The sequence below is a fragment of the Terrapene carolina genome, unplaced genomic scaffold (assembly GCF_002925995.2).
Source record: "Terrapene carolina triunguis isolate 2854851 unplaced genomic scaffold, T_m_triunguis-2.0 Scaffold641, whole genome shotgun sequence".
In the NCBI taxonomy this organism is placed as follows: Eukaryota; Metazoa; Chordata; order Testudines; family Emydidae; genus Terrapene; species Terrapene triunguis.
Window position 1 is genome coordinate 528,617 of NW_020664992.1, and position 14,633 is coordinate 543,249.

At 46.0% G+C, this 14,633-nt stretch overlaps 1 protein-coding gene across 3 annotated transcripts in view; it reads left to right on the forward strand.

The window, feature by feature from the left end:
- The window catches only part of SARNP (SAP domain containing ribonucleoprotein), a 47,386-nt gene that overhangs the window by 7,213 nt on the left and 25,540 nt on the right, over positions 1-14,633 (forward strand). For 2 of the 3 annotated variants that reach the window (XM_024201726.1, XM_024201727.1), the window contains exons 5-9: positions 3,017-3,068; positions 6,603-6,676; positions 7,686-7,714; positions 8,348-8,373; positions 9,797-9,865. In XM_024201726.1, coding sequence (XP_024057494.1) covers positions 3,017-3,068; positions 6,603-6,676; positions 7,686-7,714; positions 8,348-8,373; positions 9,797-9,865 — 250 coding nt within the window. The remainder of the gene's footprint in view (positions 1-3,016; positions 3,069-6,602; positions 6,677-7,685; positions 7,715-8,347; positions 8,374-9,796; positions 9,866-14,633) is intronic. The other variant, XM_024201729.1, reaches the window with a different exon arrangement.

The window sequence follows — 14,633 nt, forward strand, 5'->3', positions numbered from 1 at the left end:
GAGGGCAGAATTCTGGCCTGGTGTCCTTGGCCTCACCTTGCTGTTGGACTGGCTACTGCGGTCCACCTCAGAGGCGGCTGCATTTCAGGGGAGCTGTGTATAGTTTGTGAAGGATTTGGGGATGAAAGATACTATAGAAATGTGAAATATTCATCTGATTTCCAGTCAGTTGGCCTAGTTGTCCTCTTCCTTCTCTTGTGACAGTGTCTATGCTGTATATTTCCCATTCGCTCAGGTGACCCGCAGTGACGTGGAGTCGGATGGAAGAGGATGAGACTAGTAAATTAGTCTCCTCACTCTTGCATCATGCCAGCAAGTCACAGCACAGGATGTCTCTTTCCATGCTTTTTTCCTTTCATTGTGGTTCCTAAGCATTTGCTTCTATACCTCTGAGTTGAGTTTCCTTATTAATCCACAGACAGTTGTTTGCTGGATGCCGGGGGCGTGATTTAGCAGTTACTGCAGATATAGAAGCACAGGGTTTAGTGCCAGAAGGGAAATAGGAAATTAGCCTGCGGTTTTTGGTTTTGTTTGGCTCTGAGAAGATGCATCATGTCTGTGCAAAGAGAGACCCTCTTTCAGATGAACTGAATGGTGGCGTATTAGAGGGGTAGCCGTGTTAGTCTGGATCTGTAAAAAGTAACAGAGTCCTGTGGCACCTTATAGACTAACAGACGTATTGGAGCATGAGCTTTCGTGGGTGAATACCCACTTTGTCAGACGCACGTGAATGGTGGAGGTTAAACCCCAGTGCATTACTGGTAGCAAATCCCTGCAACACTGGTGATGCTTTTCTCTGCAAAGCCCTTTGCTGCTAACCCTCACCACTCCTTGGCAGGCAAGGAAGTATTTATCCCCCTTATTTCTGTCAGATGGCAAACTGGGGAGCAGAGAGGTAAAGTGACTTGGCCAGGACCACAATAGGAGTCATTGTCCCTGCTTCGATTGGCATTCAGGACTTTTCCTCCCAGTCCTCTGTGTAGCCCTCACCTCTTGCAACAGGAGGGTGTTTCCAGCATGTGCTTTGCTGTCCTCCATTGCCAGTTACTGTGTTCAAGTAGTCAACGTGAGCTTGGTAATGTTGCCCTCTTGACATTCAATCCCGTGCTGTGGGTCAGAACAAAGCCTCACTTAAGCCATCAGGATAGCACATAAGCGGTGCCTAGGCCTGGTCCTGGCCCTCTGCGTAAGTGTGAATTTCACCTTAATTGCCTACATTCATGCTCACGCCTGGGCTGTTGGGAGGACCTGAAGGAAGCTGCAGCAGTGGGAATGAAGAACTCTTTAGAGCATCGAAATGAGAGTCTAGCGCAGCACATTGGCTTGTGGGCGCATGTGAGTAATATAGTTCAGGTGAAACCATGTTCGGGGGCCCCTTCATCTCAGCTGTAGACACTGGCCCAGCTGTAAGTTAAAGGTCTTGTAAGGAGAAAGGGACAATTCCTCGTGTCCCAGCCCACATCCCCCCATAACCATAAATCAGGTTCTAATGTCCTTGGCTGCCTGGGAGCTCTGGCTGAGTGTGTCATAGCTGCGTATTTGCCTGCATGATTGCCGCCTTACCAGTACTTAAATTGTTACTATGAAAGAGATGAGAGAGAACCAAACTCTCTGATGTACAACTGTCTGCTAAGGAGATAGAACTGCTTCAAGCTAATTTGAGTTCAGTACTTAATTTTGGACAGCAGGGGGCGTCCTTTATCTGCGTCCCAAACAAGCAGCTCCTGTGGAGGCTGGAGAGTAACAAGTCCTGGTTCCTGTTCAGAATTGCTTCCTGTGAAAGTGTAATTAAACCATTACTACCTTTCAGGGCATAACATGGGAAAACTGTCCAGGAATCTGGAACAAAGGCAGCACATTTCTCTAAATGGGAGACCTTAATGAGGCTGGTTATGACCCACTGGTTTATGGGAGTTGTTTGGGGGAGGAGGATGCTGTTTCTTTTACCCTGGGAACTTCCGAACTTTGTCTTTTCCTCCTTTGTTTTCTCCCTCAAACCTCAGCCCTATTTTCAGAGCATAAACTTTGGAGCACGCCCACTCCATTATATTTGTGTTTGGTCACGTTGCTGGTCTTCGCTGTAGCCAACTGTGCATTGTTAAAGAAGCGTGCATTTGAAATATCGCCAGAGCAGAGGAAGCTGGTGCTGACCTGGTGAAAGTAACCAGTGGCCGTGCCGTGAACTAGAACAGAGCAATCCTTTGTAAAGGAATAAAGCTCTACAGGGCACACGGTCCAGGCTTTGGCCTTCTGATGGGAGCTGAACATCACTGTTGAGAGCCTCTGGGAAATAGCGATAGGTTATTCTTGGGGGTGTGGAAGACGTGTGATACTTTGCATTTCTGTATCACCTTTCAAGCAAGCTTCTCAGAGTGCTGTGTGCACGCTGGTTAATCCTCACCTCCCCGCTGTGACTTGGGGAGCATCAACACTTTCCTCAGCGCTGGAGAGACTTCTTCCCTCTCGAGGCTGCATTGGTAACAGAGCTGGGCGGAGAACCCAAGAGTTCTTGACCCCATGGATCTTCTCTGGCAACTAGGCCACGCTTCCTGTCAGAGCCCCTGATGGAATCTAGGAGTCCTGACTGCCAGAGCCCACCCCCACCCCACTAGTCACACTAGGTAGGACCCATGGGGCCTGACTGTCAAGCTGTGGCCTCACCAAGAGAGTACTTCCCTCTCTGTCTTACCCCAACCTTGGGTAAGGATTGTACTTCCATACCTCGTGTTCTCTTTGGTACCTAGCGCCACGCTTACAGAGGCTTGTCTTGTAAGGGGCTGAAGAGGCGTTGGTGTCCTAGGGGTGTTGGCTGAGGGTGCTTTCGTTCTGTAGACCATGAACCCAGTGATGGTTGAGATGTGTTGGTTATACTTACAGAGGTGGAGGGAGGCAACCCAGTATATCTGCTACTGGGACATGTTATTTTAAACTAATAGGAATTCTCTGGTTGGAAATTAGATTGGTGAGTGTAGGTTCCTGGCTCTGATCCATTCTCTTTCCCCCCACAATCTTCTAGGGGTGCAGAAAAGAAAGTGGTGAAAATAACATCAGAAATACCACAGATGGAGGTAAGGTTCCTGTCGCCACCCCATCCCTTCCCTCCTTTTAGGGGTATCTGTTTAACCTGTGTGTGTGTGTGTGTGTTTCACATTTGGGGATCCCTCCCTTAAGTTTCTTATCCGTGTTTCCATTGTAAACCCTGTTAGGTTTTTTAGGGCTTTATATTGTGATTCTGAGTTGCTTTAGGCGGCAGATGGTCTTTAAGAGATGTCGAGCTCTTGGTGCATTTCATTTTGACACCAGCTTTTAAGGTCTGCTCCTGTCAATCGTCTGTCAGTGTATGTCACTTTCCTTTCTTCCTGTCCCATTTCTACAACTTTATTCCTTCTTGCCAGCAATCATCACAAGCCACGCATCAGTGCCACCTGTCTGGCAGCAGCAAGCTAAATTCATTCCTAGCTTGTAACTGTATTGCAGTCAGTGATGAACTTAGTCCATGGCGTCCTCTGATGTGAGTTGGCTGAAGGGATTTCTGGAGAGGAACTCAGACAGGCCTACCTCCATTATCACATGGGCTATGTAAGCTGCATCTTTGTTCCTGATGTCTCTAAAGCTCTATCACTGAACTGCTGTTCCCAGCTCTGTTAGGCTGATATCCTGGATTCCTCGAGACCTGTCAAACTGGAGAAGATAGAGCCCTGCTGAGAATACGCTGTAGGGAATAATCCTGTTTGGGATGAACTGATCAGTTAACAGATTCTCATCTTTACCTTTTATGATCCTCTCTCTTCTTTTATGCTTAATTGTCTGCTTTAAAATACACACACCAGAAGCAACTGATGCAGTCCCCTGTGGAAACTGCAACGTTGTTCAGTCTCCAAAACCCATTCTGCTTTCTCTAATGCTTTTTTCTGTCTTGATTTTTTTCTCTTGTTCTCCATAACTCAAGAGTTGGTATGAAAACATGATTTGTGTCTCCTTGCTGCTCAGCCCCCACCTTGAAGTTATAATCTTCTGTTTGACATGAACAGCTCCACAGCAACCAGGATTATGACTTCAGCTGGGGGAGCAATGAAGAGAAATACGTAAAAATTGATCGGAGGTGGAGCCAGAACAAATCACGAAGGAGTGTCGTCTTCCACCTTTTGTGGGATGCCTTTGTCATTAGCTGCTTAAACAGCTCATTAAACGCCTTCGCTGACATCATACCTACAGCCTTGTTTTCAGTTCCAAACTCCGCCAAGTCCCAGTCACAAAGAAAACACATTTTTGTTATGTAAATTAGTTTCATGTACCTTTTTAATCAAGGTATGTAGACACCTACTGGAGTAGATGTGTGTAGAATGGCATCCCACTGACGTTTCCAGGACTCCTGGGCTCTAGTCCCAGCTCAGCCACTGACTTGCCATGTGACCTCTAGGGCAAGTCATTTCACCTTCCTGGGCCTCATTGGTTCAAGCGGAATGAAATGCAAGTGTAAAGTAAGAGCATAAGTAAATCACGTTTTTTAAAATTCTGTTTTAATACCATAAGGAGCTTAGTGTTACAAAGGTTTAGTAAGTAGTTAAGAACATAAGAATTGCTTGGATCAGACCACTGTTCCATCTAGTCCAATATCCTACCCCCAGCAGTGTCCAATACTAGCCCTTTCAGTGGTAGGTGCAAAAATCTGCAGATAAACTGCCCCCTCCTAGCCCGTAATACTCAGGCTGGCGTGTACCCAGAAGCAGGAGGGTGTATAGACCTTCCAAAGCTCTTGTCTGTGGTTATAGTGTTCGCTATAACAACTCTGGATAGTCTTGTTGTTCATATAAATGGCCAATCCTTTTCTGAATCTCGCTAAGCTTTTGGCCTGAATTCTACCTTGGGGCCATGAGTTCAGCAGGCTAATGCATAAACAAATATTTCTTGTTATCAATTTTAAACATGTTCCCTTTGTTTCGTTAAACACACTCTTGTTCTTGTGCTATGGGAGAGGGTGTGTTGCAGAGCTTGGTCTAATTTCTCTAGACCATGATTTTGTATACCTCTGACTGCATCCCTCCCATATTGCTCTCTTCGTGAAGGTAAACAGTCCGTCTTTTCAGTCTCTCTTCACATAGAAGTTTGTTCCATGCTTGACAATAGTCAAGGGAATGGTTACTGCAGCTACTTTTAGTCCGAGTAACTACGAAATTCCCAGTTGCTCTTAGCTGTAAAGCACCAAATCAACTTTTATGGTCTTGTATAAATAATAATAAGGCACTGAAGGCTGATCAAATTTCTTTCCTCCTTTTAAGTATAAAAATACTTAAAGGGTTATAAATAAGTATGTGTGTGTATGACCACACACGCACCCCTGTGCTTTCAACACTTCCATCCTTCGCTCCTTTCCAAGGCAGACTGCATCTTGGTCTGTGGGGCAAGGATGGCCGACTGGGTCCTTCCTGTGGTGAATTTCAGCATTAATCGTATTTTCACTGCTAAGTGATAAACTCCACTTGAAAGGCTGAGCCAGCTGTGTGAATTGTGCTGGTCACCCGCAGAAAGACTTGTTCTAAGATTTAAGGAACAAATCTCTTTTTTTTTTTTAAATAACCCTTCTTTTCAAGCGTATTTCTCCTTTCTGTTTCACTTAAAAAAAAAATAATTCTTGTTTGCCTTTTTTTGCAAATCAGCTGAGGCTGGATAATGTCCTGGTTTCTTCCTGCCGCCGGAGGGCAAGTCACAGTTGCTCCCTTTGCAGTCGGTGCGAGGGCTGATGCTTCTTTGCCTTTTGGCACAAGGTTCTCCCCGGATGAGATGCGCAAGGTTCTGTCTCACCGGCTTGGCCTACCAGTCTTCTGCACAGCAGCAGATCCGTATTGTACTAATTTGAAAAAGAAAAAAGTCCATCTTTTTGCCTCTGGGTCAGTGTGCTAATCTGTCTCTCCTTTGGCAATTCCCTTTCCATACCGGTGTTTAATAAGTACCCTCTGCTCAGATTTAAAGTTGGGGAGCTGCAGGTGCCCAGGACTTCACCGGAGAAAAGCTTTCTCTAGGATTAGATAGATTTTTATTATGCTATTCATCACTGCCATAGAAATAAAGGAGAGCTACATTGCTAGGCCTGTATCCCGAAGTTTAAGGGATGGCCATGATACAGACCATGTAAATAGCAACTCTCCCCCACTGGCTGTGGGATGAGGGCAGAGCTGATCAGCTGCAGGTCTCTGCTCTAATGATCTGTTAAGGCAGATCTCAGATGATTTGGTGACCATTTTACACACCTTTTGTATGGTTTTCCCTTCTGTAGTGCCGTCTCTCCAAGGATCTCCAGTCCTCACAATGAGGATGGGAAATAGCTCTGTTTTCAGCGGGGAGGGGAAACTGAGGCATAAAGAGGTGGTGAAACTTGCTCAGTCATGGTGAGTTTCTGGCAGAACTGGGGATGGAGCCCAGGAACTCTGATCTCTGTCTTTAAATACTAGGCCCCAAATTAAGAGTGGGCTCTTGGCCTCCTAGTGCTTTGGTAATGCTTTCTTGGGAATTGAATGCGGGCATCCCTGGTTTGAGATGTGCCCCTGAACTGGCTGCCAGTGTGACTGGATTAAGTCTTGTCCTTTTTCTTCTCCCTGTTTCAGAGAATGCAGAAACGGGCTGAGAGATTCAATGTCCCCGTGAGCTTGGAGAGTAAGAAGGCGGCGCGAGCAGCTCGGTAAGTCTCTGCTTGGAGCACTGTCACCCTTTTTTGATTGGTGGAAAACTCCTAGACTCTTGTCTCATTGACTGAGATGGATCCTCGCCACAGCTCTGTGTGTGGGGATCTGGGGCAGCGTTGGGGATTGAAAGTGTCTGGATTTTTGAGGTGCATGTAAGGAGGAGGTGAAGGCTGCTTCTTAACTGGATTGCCTTTCGGAAAGCTGCTTATCTGAGTTTCTGGAAGGCTTTGCCCACTTCGAAGTCCTTGTTGCTTGCCTAAGCATCTCTTGTCCTAGCACATCAAAGCACTTGTCAAGTATTAACAATTGAAACCTCACAGCCCCAACACTGCTCCCCACCCCCCGGAGAGGGACGTGGTTTTTATCACCATTTACAGCTGGGGAAACTGAGTCTTGGGAAGGGGCTTGGCCAGGGTCATTGGCAGAGCTCAGAATGCAAGGAGGGAGTCCTAGAGCAGAAGCCTGGGCATTCACTGCTAGGTAACATTGCCTGCCTGCCTGCCCTCCTGAGTGTCACAGGTGGCTAAGGCAGGGGAAGATGGTGCTCAAAAGATGAGGCGAGTGTTTGGTATTCAGCACCTGGACTACACTTTTAAACCTGATTTACTAGCTCTGGCACAGCATGCTTCGTGTATGTAATCTGTGTCACTTACCTTGATCCTAAAATACCAGGAAACCGATGCTGCCTACTCCCCGTGATGTAGAATAACAAAGGGAAAGGTGGTTATTGAGGGGCTTTGCAGCTGCTTGTATGGAACAATGGTGCTGATGCTAGCCCAGGAGAGAGTTCCATTTTTCAAAATAAATACAGCAGTGATCACTACAGTAGTAGCATTAACTGGTAGCCAGTGTTGCTGGTTAATCCCACCCAGAGACCAATTTGTCTCAAGTGCTCTCATGAAGAATTTTTGAAGGAAACGCTCCTGCTACCTCTTATGCTTGGCGAGTCAGACACTTTCCTACCTTATATTGTGTCTCAGACCAAACTCTATTTACTTTCTACAGGTTTGGTATGTCCACAGCTTCAACTAAAGGTAAGCAAGTCAAGTAGAGCTAATCTGTAGAATTAACCCTTCTGCAAATATTTAACACTTCCTATACAGAAAAAGCCAAATGGGACTTCGTGTGCTTCCAACTGCTTGTGTCCCTTTCCCTAGAGATCACCTGAATCAGTGGGCTGGAAGAACACAGGACAGGAAATGGAAATGCATTGTCTTTGTCCTTTTTCAGAGTGGCTCCAAGCTACCCTAGTCCAGTAGACACGAACAGCTAGATTTTTGTACAGCGCCCAGCTGCCATGAGCAATCAGTGGGACCTGGGCTACCTTTAAAAATACCACTCCTAATTGACAAAGCTCTCAGCTACCTCACAAGAAGCCCATCTGTATTTTTACAGATGGGGAAACAGAATCAGGGATGAAGTGACTTATCTCCCAGGTCGCGCAGCGAGACCGTGTCAGAGCCAGGATTAAAATGGACTTCAATTCCTGGCTCTCACTTGTGTTTAGCTCGCTAGAACATGAGGGATACCCAGCTAGTTCTGTTCAATCATGATCCAGTGGAAATTGCTTAAACTACATCTTTGCCAAGGGAGTCAGAGAACTCTGTTTTAAAACTGTTCTTGCCATTTCTGATCACTAACTGTGTCCTCCCCTTCCCCAATCTCAGGTCTGTCTGCAGACAGCAAGCCTACGGTAAGGAATGCTTATTGCTTATAATTCTAGCTGATCATGCCCTTTAATCACAATACCAAAAGTGTTTAGCTTGTTCAGACAAGTTTTCATCCCCAGGAGTAAATAGTAAACCCCCAAAACAAACCAGGTAGGATATGCATGAGGTTGCTTAAGGTTATACGGGCATTAAGTTTGCTAGGACCCCCTCCTCTGTGCAATATTTGGCTGCCTCTCTCAGCTGACCGCACTCCTGGATAAGCTGGTTTTAGAACTAAATGCCTGAAGGAATAAAGGCAAATATTTTATTAATATTGCATGCGAGCTTCCCGCTTGTGTGCCTGGTGTTCTCTTTGCCCTTTTTGCTTGAATTGATATATGCATTGCTCCAAGAACCTAGATTCTGTACAGTCTGCTATTTTTCTACCGTAAATGACCCTTCCTTTCTAATGTCCAAATGGTGCACTATTCTACCTCAGATTTCAACTGGCAATGTAAGGTATTAAAATACATGGAGAGCTGAGAGTTCTGAGCAGACTGGGCAGCCCGCTTAGTACCTTTCTGCTTGATCATGGTGAATTATTGGTGCAAAATGCAACAGAAAGCTAATTTAAGCAAGTTTTGGGTCTAATCACGGTTTCTCTTGTGCAGAGTGTTTTTGGAAGATGTTTTGCAAATACTGCTTAGAAGTAGGTTAGTGTCAGGGACCCCATTTTCTTCCATGGCACCACATACTGTAGAAGACTTGTCGCTGAAAGCCAAAACTGGGCTTCATTAGACTGTGGGATACTTCCCCCAAGGGAAACCCTATTGCTTGTGACCTGGGCAAAGCCAGGGGCTTGACTAGATGTGTCCTAGTAGTTCCTGAAGAGTAAGAATGAAACAGTGGTTGCTGAAAACGACAGGAGTTGGGGAGAGATGGCTGGTTTGGTTGTTTGTCTGAGAGGCAGTAAGTTTCCTTCCATTGTGTTAATTGGATCTGGCTGCTGAAGGAAGAGTACTAAGTTCATTTGATTTACAGTTTTAAAAAAAAAAAAGAGGAATCTGTTGAACGAGCTGGTCCTTCAGTGGGAGAATTCACCATCTGTAGCATTGTCCTTTGGGCTAATACTTGAGCTTGAAGAGATGCCCATTAATGAAACTTGGGAGCAGAATACAGCTCTCTGAAAGTTCTTGGCTGCTTCATTTGGGGCACTGTTTTCTTCCCCTCTGTAGCTGACAGGTGTCGCTGCTGAGTCTGCCGACCTAGCACAGAGAGGGAGTGCTCACAGGAGTGTCGTTCGCTCGACCAGGTTTTCCACAGACCCATCAGAATGGGCCGCTCTCTATCCAGGGACCCTTCTCACGAGCTTCCCTCTCCCAACCACAGTTGGTCTTTTAGTTTTCCTAATCTTACAGTTCAAGTGACAATGACTTAAACGTTAAACTGTTTCCTGTGTCTTTGTAGGTAAACATGGATAAATTAAAGGAAAGGGCTCAAAGATTTGGTTTGAATGTCTCTTCAGTCTCCAAGAAGGTAAGGTGCATTGGCCTCTAGGACACTGTCTGCACCTACAGATTAGCACAGTGCTCAGAATAGTGAAAGTTCTAAGTTGTCTTGCTTCCTGAGATTTTCACCTTCTGTCGCTGATACAGCGCTCCATGCACCACGCCACAAGAGGACTCTTGTCAGCGTCGTTTTCCTTACTCCCGTCCTTTCCTCTCTTTGTTTGGCTGTAATTTTGTTGGTTTTGAGGAAGCCTGACTGCCAAGGCGCCAGGCTGGTGGATAGAGGGCTTCCTTCCAGGGGCTGTCAAGATAAACTCTTCATAAAATATTACAAGTGGGAAGGAGAGACAGTTGAGGAGGCTTTATAACTGGATTGTTTTCAGGCATTTGGCTTGTGTTGTATAGGTGGATAGACCTGATCGGCCCTCACAACTGATCTTTTCCCCCAAGGTAATGACTTCCTCTGGGATGAGAGGCTCCAGAGCTCAGTTTGAAAAGTGTCTCAAAACTGTAATTCATCAAATGATTGAAAATGCCGGACAGAGCTCTAGGTCCCCTTAGCCATCAGGTTCAAAGACTCGTGTATGTGTGCAGGATTTGACTGAGCGCGTCTGCTTGGAAATACAGCGAACAAAGCACAATTCCACCTTGCCTGGAGAGACTGGATCTTTTTGGTGACAGGATGTTGAGTGAGCTGGGAAGGGCAATATAAATGTCAGGAGGGAGAGGAAGAGCGTGTCAGCACAGGCATCGTCGCCAGTACAATAATCCCCTGCGTAAAAATGTTCTGCAGTAGGAGAGATTAAAATGGACAGGGGAAAAGAGATCCATCTAGTCCTGTTTGAGGGAGACAGATAGAAAAGAGAGGGATCAGCAATACCCTCTTACAGCAGCTTGGATCACAAAACATCACACAGGAATAACCTTCTCCTCCTCTGGGATGAAGTGCAGCCATGATTTACCAGTGCACAACAACACTGCACAATGCTTTAGGACAGGAAGTGAAGAAAAATCTTGTCCATTTGCAACGGCTGTGCTAGTGGGGTTTGGAAACCCTTCTTCTCTCTTTGAAAGAGTGGAAGGGGATGGGTTTGTCCTCTTCCCTCCACCACTGAGATATAACCCCCACTTCTCCCATGGGGTTTGTACCGTGGACATTTTAATGCATCCATTTCTTCAGCAAGTCAGAGTGAAATGCCAGGCTCTGCAAATGTGGAGCCAGGAAGTTCAGTGATGTAGAAAATAACTGGTGTTGGAGACCACTGTTCCTCCCCCACACATCCCTTTGGGGGTGGAGGAATCAGGCAAGTGCATTGAAGCTGGAATATGTGGAAGGGCAGGTCAGGGTGAGAGGCTGCTCAAACATCATTAACCCTGTCACAAGGAACTGTCGTTTCTCAGGAAGGATATATGCCGTGTCAGCGTTCATGGCTACAGCTTGCTTTGGGTGGAATAGTAGATCTGGGGCTTCGTAATAAGAGTCAGCATTTCTGAGAGGGCCTTCAATGATTTACTCTTTTTGCTCCAGAATCTTGGAGATCCAAAGCAGCCAAGTGCAGCCCCTGAGCTGAAGGAGTGCTTTACAAACACACATGCCAGGCTAAGTTCATTAATGAACTGATCCTCTTCTACAGATGGCGGCGTACCAGGGTGGGGAAACGACATGCCCAAGGTCACAAATCCATGGCAGAGTTAGGTCTAGCATCCAGTTTGCCTGACTTCCAAATGCCATCCTTGTGCCTTTTACAAAGCAAGGTGTCCAGCAGTAACGGCAGCCTTTGCAGTGCTATGTCGTTTGTTTGTTTGTTTCTGTTCTATCAGGAAGCTGAGTTCATCGGCTTAGCAGTGGCTTCTCCCACTGAGCGGAACACTCTCACATTCCTGTGAGGAATATTATTGGTTACTTTAATTAGCCTGTGGTATTGTGCTGCCCACCTGGGTGTTCTTTATAGCTTTTCATTACAGAGGAGCCTGGCAGTTGCTAATGTTTACATGTGCCGTGGCAGGTTTTTATACCCTGCTTAGCAGCAAAAACTTTACAATAAACCATTGTCTCCACGGAGCCACACTTCATTTCTATTCAAATTGGTTTGGAAGAAGGGAGGGCCGGGGGGTGAGAGAATCATTGCTTAAGGGGGATTTCAGACCTGCTGAGAGCAGGGAGCAAATGCAGAGCTGCATTAGTGGCTGAGAACTCATCTGTAGCTTTGAACCCCCTGACTAGCTCTCCAGGGTGAAATCTTTCAAGTTTAAAATCCTCTTCCTCTCCACCTACAGGGGAGGAAAGGCCCCAGTAGTTCAGAAGGGTCCTAGCAGGAAAAGGTTGATTTTTGGCAGAACAGAGGGCAGGTGCTTGCTTGTGTCTTGGCGGTACAGGCCCACCAAATTAATGTTTAAAATAAAACCAAGCAAGCGTTTATCTCCCCCTAGTACTAACCCCCCCCATCCTCTCTTGTGAAGTCTCCTGTTAAAACACACTCGCTCTGACCTGAAGCTACCATCTCTTGACGCCTCCTTACCCCACACACGCACTTGTAAATTTCCCTCTCCCTCGAACGCTGAGAGCTCTTGGCTCCCCGGGGGCCGGAGTTATAGCTGCATGTTTTATAGGTAGGCTTCGTGGTAGTTTGTGATGCAGAAGCATTTCTCCAAGGCGTTGGTTTGCTTTTTTTCTATAAAATAGCCTCGTAAGTCTCCTGCTGAGAGTGTTGCTACCAAATGGAAAGTCAAAGCTCTAGGGATAACATAAAAGCCCAAAGCCCCCCATGCCCTGCATTGCATTATCAAATACCTTTCCCTATCTGAGCAGATGACCAAAGTAATTGGCTTTTATGTTTCTCCTTTAATGTGGAGGTCTCAAACTGCCTTACAGACAGTTGGCTGATTAACCCTCAGCCCCATGGATGTTGAGATCAGAGAGATGAAGTGACTGCTTCAAGGTCATACACTAAATTGGGGCAGTATTGCGAATCGAATCCAGGAGTCCTGAATCCCAGTTCCCTACTCTAAGCACTAGAAACACTCCCTCCCAGAGCTGTGAATAGAAAAAAGCAGTCTTGACTCCAAGTCTCTTTAACCACAATGAGGGGGGTGTGTGTGTACACACATTACTCAGTGATACCACATGTGGGAATGGTTGTCCATGGTACAGAGAGTACTGTGGTGTCCAAAACACCAGGTTGTGATGACATCAAGTGAGTTAGGCAGGAAGAGGCCAGTTGCAATGAAGAGCGATTCTATGTATTCTACATGTCTTAGAGATGATATGGTCAGCTGGGGTTAGAGTGGGGAAAACTGGGAGGCAGGACTTCTGGGGTCCATTCTCTGCACTGACACTTATTCAGGTAAATTGCTTCACCTTTCTGTGTCTGTTTCCCTATCTGTAAAATGGAGTGAGAACCTGGCCATCTCCTATGGCTATTGTGACGCTTGTGTAATGCCTGTGCAGTGCTTTGAGAGCTCCATAGACATGCCAGCTTGGTTATTAGTCAGCAGTGATGGCAGGTTGCACGTTTTGGTGGAGAAAGTCGTCTTTGTGGCTAGGAAGAGTTAAATAAAAATTAACGTGGCTACCAGTCACTGCTCTGGCTTAATTCTCTTTAATAAGGATTTGTTTTACAGGTGGCAGATGAGAATTATTGCACTCATCGTTTGAGATTAGGTGGACAGAGCTGGCAGGCTGATGATTTCATGTGATATTGAGGGAGAGCAGAGGTCAGGAGCCCAGCAGAAAGTTTGTGTGTGTACAAAATATCTAAATGAGAGAGAGAAAACAATTGGCTTAATTGTTTGGCTCCCAGCGAGCTTATAATAATGTGCTGAGGAGGAATCCTTTTCCTGCCTGCAGTCTTTCCAAGCACCCCCGCCAACGCCGGATGTGAAAATATTAACCACCAAAGAAGCAAAAGAGGGGAAAAATGCTTATGTTGGCAGATCAGGAAGGAGAAAACTCCCTGAAAAAGAAGCCCCTTCTAGCTACCCACTAGGGATTTATATTTAATATATAATAAGACCAGCTTGGTGTTCTGTGATGTTGCTGGTAATTGCAAATGGCTTATGCTGAGCTAGGATGGTGAAAGGTCATGAGCTTCACGTCAGTATTCAATCTGAGACTTCCTAAACCCTCCATCAGTTTAGGTATCATGTGAAGCTTCCTCCAGACCTCTCATATGGAGACAGCTATAAATCCACAAAGCTCAGTCTTCTGGAGCTCTGTAGTTGGTACAAGAGAGATTAGGACTGGTTCTTGGCTTGTTTTAACAGCAGGCTCCATTCTCGGTTATTTGTCTTGTTTTTTAAACTTTCTGTGGACTCTCCAGTTGCCTCCTAGATCTAAAACATGAGCAGAGGCAAGCAAGGTCTTCCTGGCCATCCCTTCACACAATCACAACCCTGTTGGCCCAGGAGCCTTCTTCTCTGCAGCATCTGGAGTAGTCTTAAAGGACTCTCAGATGACACCTGAAAACATCCCTTCTATCTTCTTCACACCTCTTAATTACTTCTTAACACACCTCCCTTCACTATTGTTTTTGCCCTCTGTAGTGCCTTGTGGTACAGTTTGTATAAAAGGTGCTACGGGAGAATATATTCACTCTGTGCGTGCACACATACGTACGTACATACATAAGCACATCCCTGCACCATTGTGGTGCTTGGATCCATATAATAACTTGTGTATATCCTGCACCTTTGAGCACCTCACCAGTGTTCTGCCTACTTTCTCTTCCCCACCTGGACTGCTTCGAATATTCCAAACGTCTGAGCAGCTTCTTACAGCTGGGAGTTCTTAAAAATCA